Raw genomic sequence first — 5,098 nt, 5'->3', positions numbered from 1 at the left:
TTGAGCCAGTTCTGTATCCAAATGGCTAGTTCTCCCTGTATTTCATGAGATCTAACCTTGCTAATCAGTCTCCCATGGGGAACCTTGTCGAACGCCTTACTGAAGTCCATATAGATCACATCTACTGCTCTGCCCTCATCAATCTACTTTGTTACTTCTTCAAAAAACTCAATCAAGTTTGTGAGACATGATTTCCCATGCACAAAGCCAAGTTGACTCTCCCTAATCAGTCCTTGCCCTTCCAAATATATGTCCCTCAGGATTCCTCCAACAACTTGCCCACCACCGACATCAGGCTCACTGGCCTATAGTTCCCTGGCTTGTCTTTACCGCCCTTCTTAAACAGTGGTACCATGTTAGCTAGCCTACAGTCTTCCGGCACCTCACCTGTGACTATCAATGATACAAATATCTCAGCAAGAGGCCCAGCAATCACTTCCCTCGCTTCCCACAGAGTTCTAGGGTACACCTGATCAGGTCCTGGGGATTTATCCATCTTTATGCGTTCCAAGATATCCAGCACTTCCTCCTCTGTAATATAGTCATTTTGCAAAGTGTCACCATCTATTTCCCTACATTCTATATCTTCCATATCCTTTTCCACAGTAAATACTGATGCAAAATACTCATTTAGTATCTCCCCCATTTTCTGCGGCTCCACACAAAGACCACCTTGCTGATCTTTGAGAGGCCCTATTCTCTCCCTAGTTACCCTTTTGTCCTTAATGTAATTGTAAAAACTCTTTGGATCTTCCTTAATTCTATTTCCCAAAGCTATCTCATGTCCCCTTTTTGCCCTCCTGATTTCCCTCTTAAGTATACTCCTACTGCCGTTATACTCTTCTAAGGATTCACTCGATCTCTCCTGTCTATACCTTACATTTGCTTCCGCCTTTTTCTTAACCAAACCCTCAATTTCTTTAGTCATCCAGCATTCCGTATATCTACCAGCCTTTCCATTCACCCTGACAGGAATATACTTTCTCTGGATTCTCATTATCTCATTCCCATTTTCCAGCAGTCCCTTTACCTGTGAACATCTGCCCCCAGTCAGCTTTTGAAAGTTCTTGCCTAATACCGTCAAAATTAGCTTTCCTCTGTATGCTCGCTGGCATACAGATAAGGAAGGACACCACTTCGACTGGGACAACACATCCATCATGGGACAAGCCAAACAGAGACACGCATGAGAATTCCTAGAATTTGATATTGCAACCAGAACTCTATCAACAAACACATCGAGTTCGTCCACATTTACCACCCCCTTGAGATAAAGAACAGGAAATGACATCACTACATGACATGATATCACCACAGGAAATAAGATCATCAACATATAAATGGAAAGCAGGAATCACGTACAGTGCTTCGTCTGGAGGCCCACTGAAGATGTTACCTAGTAGGTTGATGAAATGTCTGGAAATGAACCTTCCAGCTCAGAATGGAATGGAGTTTTTACAGGAAGCAGGGTGTGAGGATGTACAGTCAAAGTAACTGTGGGAGTCAGTGGGATTACAGTGGACACTAGTGGCCAATCTATCCCCAGAAAGGGCTTACCCACTTAGCCTGCATACCCCTGAACATTATGGGCATTTTAGCCTGGCCAATCCACCGTAACTTGCACATCTTTGGTCTGTAGGAAGAAACAGAAGAACTCGGAGAAAACCCATGCAGAAACAGGGAGAATGTGCAAACTCCACACAGATCTACTCAAAAGAATAGACTCAAGGGGAAAAATGGCCTTCCCTTATTTCTAACAGAGATGACTATGAAGCATTTCGGATACTGGCATCTCCCAATCATTTGGATAACCTAGCTTTCTGAAAGGTGCCAGTTGAATACAAATGTGGCTGTAGAGCAGTGTTGAGCTGCTGAAACTTACCCTCTCTCCACCAAGGCAATCTGATCCTGAACGAAGGCGCCATTGTTTAAATCACTGCAGGCATGGGGTGGCTCAGCAGGAACCAGATAGATCTGCTCATACCTCGTGTGCTGCATGAAGAAACAAAGAGCCCAGTCAACATTGCAAACAAGTCAAGGTTTATTCTTGCTTTGAATCTGAGCACCACCAGGAAAGTCAGAATTTGATACCCATCCATTATTGACCAACTTGTCTGCAGTGGCTTGATACAACTGGGCAGGTGGCTAGACATTTTCAGAAAGTCAGTAGTCTACAGTCATATATAAGGTGGACCGGGGTAAGGAAGGCAGATTTCCCACATTAAGCAGCATCAGTGAGCTCCAAATGGTTCTTTACAACAACCAATGATACTCCTGTGGTCACCATGGCTGAAATTAAATAATCAGGAACTGAGTTTCAATTCCACCAGGGACCATGGAGGGGGGGAGATTTGATCCCATGTCCCCACACTATCTGCCAGTGCAATTGGATGCTCAGTGACATTATCACTGCAACGCTGTGGCCCATTCTTCCTTAAATAAGGTGACCAATACAGTACACAATACACCGGATGGGGTCTCACCAATGCCCTGTATAACTGAAGCATAACCTCCCTACACTTGTATTCAATTGTATGCCTTCTTCCACACCATGTCTACTGTACTGACACCTTCAGGGATCTATGAAATTGTACACCAAGGGTTCCTTAAAATTGTTTCTTCTATGTCAAATTGACGAAAAAGCAACACTATTCTTGTGGTGTTTGGTCCTCTGTCCAAGTTCTCTGTTGGAGTACTGCAGCAGATATTGTAAAGTGAAGTGGTACTTACAAAAATACCTCCAAAGTCCTTGGCCAAATTAGTCTGAAAGATGTAGCGTATGTCTCCAGGGCTCAGCACTTGGAAATATAAATATTCGTTGACCCCTAGACCTGAATGAAACACAGGAAACAGCATAAATCTCGACAATCTATCAACAGACTATTCTAGTTTAATGAATTGGGGTTGGAGCAGCAGGTACGCATTCACAGTTCTAAGAACCCCCTCCACTCCCCGTCACCTTCCCCCAACCATGACCTTACCCCATGACTTCAGTAAATCTCTGGCCTCACTCACAGGTTAAGACCATCTCCTTGTATCATTCTCAAGCCACATTCTCCTGCTAAACACCAACTGAACCTTCTTCTGTACACACTGGAAAAGAAAATCTCCCCATTTCAGAGGATCCATTCAATCATCCACATCCAGATATCATTAGAGAGCCATTCAGTTTGAACAACAGAAAGAGGCCCTTCAGCCCATCATATCTGCAGCAATCATTAAGCATCTATCTATTCTAACAGCTGGAACAGTTCTGAGGAAGGGTCATTGGACCCAAAACATTAACTCTGCTTTCTCTCCACAGATGCTATCAGACTTGATAAGCTTTTCCAGCAATTTCTGGTTTTGTTTTCATACCATCACTTCACTTGCATAAAACCTGACTATAATTTACTAAATCTGTGGAATGATTATCAAACTCCAATATGATTCTAACTTTCCTTCTACATGACTTGCTGAGGAGTTGGCATTTTCTGTTTTGGTTTAACTGAACTTTAACTTAATTGCAGCTGTGCCCCGTAATCCTGCAGTATGCCTGGCAGGAATGATAGAATGATTACAGGCACAGGTGAGGTAATTCAGCCAGCTCAGTTTATGGAGTGGATGCTGCCAGAGGAGGTTATAGAGTCACGGAAACAAACCCTTCAGTCCAACTAGTCCATGCCAACCAGATATCCTAACCTAATCTCATCCCATTTGCCAGCACTTGGCCCACATCCCTCAAAATCCTTACTATTCAGATACCTATCAGATGCCTTTTGAATATTGTAATTGTACCAGCCTCCACCACTTCCTCTGGCAGTTCATTCCATACAAGTACATGAAAAAGTTGCCCCTTAGGTCCCTTTCAAATCTTTCTCTCTCACCTTAAAACCTATGCCCTCTAGTTTTGGACTTCCCCACCCCATGGAAACAACTTTGTCTATACTCTTTGGGTCAACTCAGTGATTCAGGGGGTTTCCAAGTAGAGACACATTGCATCCTGTTCTCAGATGTAGTGATTGCTAGCATCTACACACCCCCTTTCCCTCCCTGCTCCCTGCTCCCACTCTGTCAAGCCTCTTCCTCCCTCCCAATCACGCTCCTTCTCCGTCTCCCTGTCGTCCTCGGGGCTTTGGAAACCGCGGTAATCCGAAGAGAGAAGGGGGTCTCAGTGCCGGCCCACCCGCCCAGGCCAGAGCAATGCAATGCACGGAGTCGGTGCATTGACTGACCTGCATTGAGCAGCGCCTGGTGGAGCAGGAGGAGAGTCTGGAAGCAACTGTACACCAGCGGCACCCACGGCCGCATCCTCCTTCCTCCTGCAGCCGCTGTCAATCAGAGCAACCGTCTCCCGGGCAACCAGCATTATCCACGGGGTACCAGTACACAGCCATTGGTCGGAACCTCTGTCAATCAGAGGGTCCAGGGTGGGCGGAGCCACACACCTGACCACCTCCCATTGGGTAACACTGCACCACCCAACGTGGCTATTGGACAGATACACTATCCATCAGGTTCCACACCGTCTCATTGAGCAAACCGTATCAGGAGCTGACAAGTAGCAAGTTATATTGGCATCACACTGCCAAGGAGTGACCATCTCCAATACTGAACAATCTAAGCACCATCCAAAGTCATTACCATCACTGGCTCTCCCACTATCAACATCCTCGGGGTTATCAGATCAGGGCAATGAACACTCCCCCTCCCCCATCCCCACCCCAGAGCAATAGCACAGCTCCCTTAGCCCTATGAACTTGCACCATTCACCCACACCAAAAAGGGATTCAAGAGTTCATCCAGTGTGTACAAGACAATTTTCTGATTCAGTATGTGGACGTACCTATCAGAGAAGGGCAAAACTTGACCTACTCTTGGGAAATAAGGCAGGGCAGGTAACTGAGGTGTCAGTGGGGGAGCACTTAGGGGCCAGCAACCATAATTCTATTAGATTTAAAATAATGATGGAAACGGATAGACCAGATCTAAAAGTTGAAATTCTAAATTGGAGAAAGGCCAATTTTGACGGTATTAGGCAAGAACTTTCAAAAGCTGATTGGGGGCAGATGTTCGCAGGTAAAGGAATGGCTAGAAAATGGGAAGCCTTCAGAAATAA

General features: G+C 45.3%; 1 protein-coding gene across 1 annotated transcript in view; it reads right to left on the bottom strand.

Annotated features, from left to right (window-relative positions):
- The window catches only part of LOC122549380 (protease-associated domain-containing protein 1-like), a 13,518-nt gene extending 9,190 nt beyond the window's left edge, over positions 1-4,328 (bottom strand). The window contains exons 1-3 of the mRNA XM_043689155.1: positions 4,215-4,328; positions 2,731-2,831; positions 1,883-1,992 (exon numbers count right to left, since the gene is read on the bottom strand). Coding sequence (XP_043545090.1) covers positions 1,883-1,992; positions 2,731-2,831; positions 4,215-4,290 — 287 coding nt within the window. The 5' untranslated portion in view covers positions 4,291-4,328. The remainder of the gene's footprint in view (positions 1-1,882; positions 1,993-2,730; positions 2,832-4,214) is intronic.
- Between the last annotated feature and the right edge of the window lie 770 nt (positions 4,329-5,098).

The sequence above is a fragment of the Chiloscyllium plagiosum genome, chromosome 1 (assembly GCF_004010195.1).
Source record: "Chiloscyllium plagiosum isolate BGI_BamShark_2017 chromosome 1, ASM401019v2, whole genome shotgun sequence".
NCBI lineage: Eukaryota > Metazoa > Chordata > Chondrichthyes > Orectolobiformes > Hemiscylliidae > Chiloscyllium > Chiloscyllium plagiosum.
Note: the sequence above shows the minus strand (reverse complement) of the source record. Positions and strands in the feature narration are given on the sequence as shown.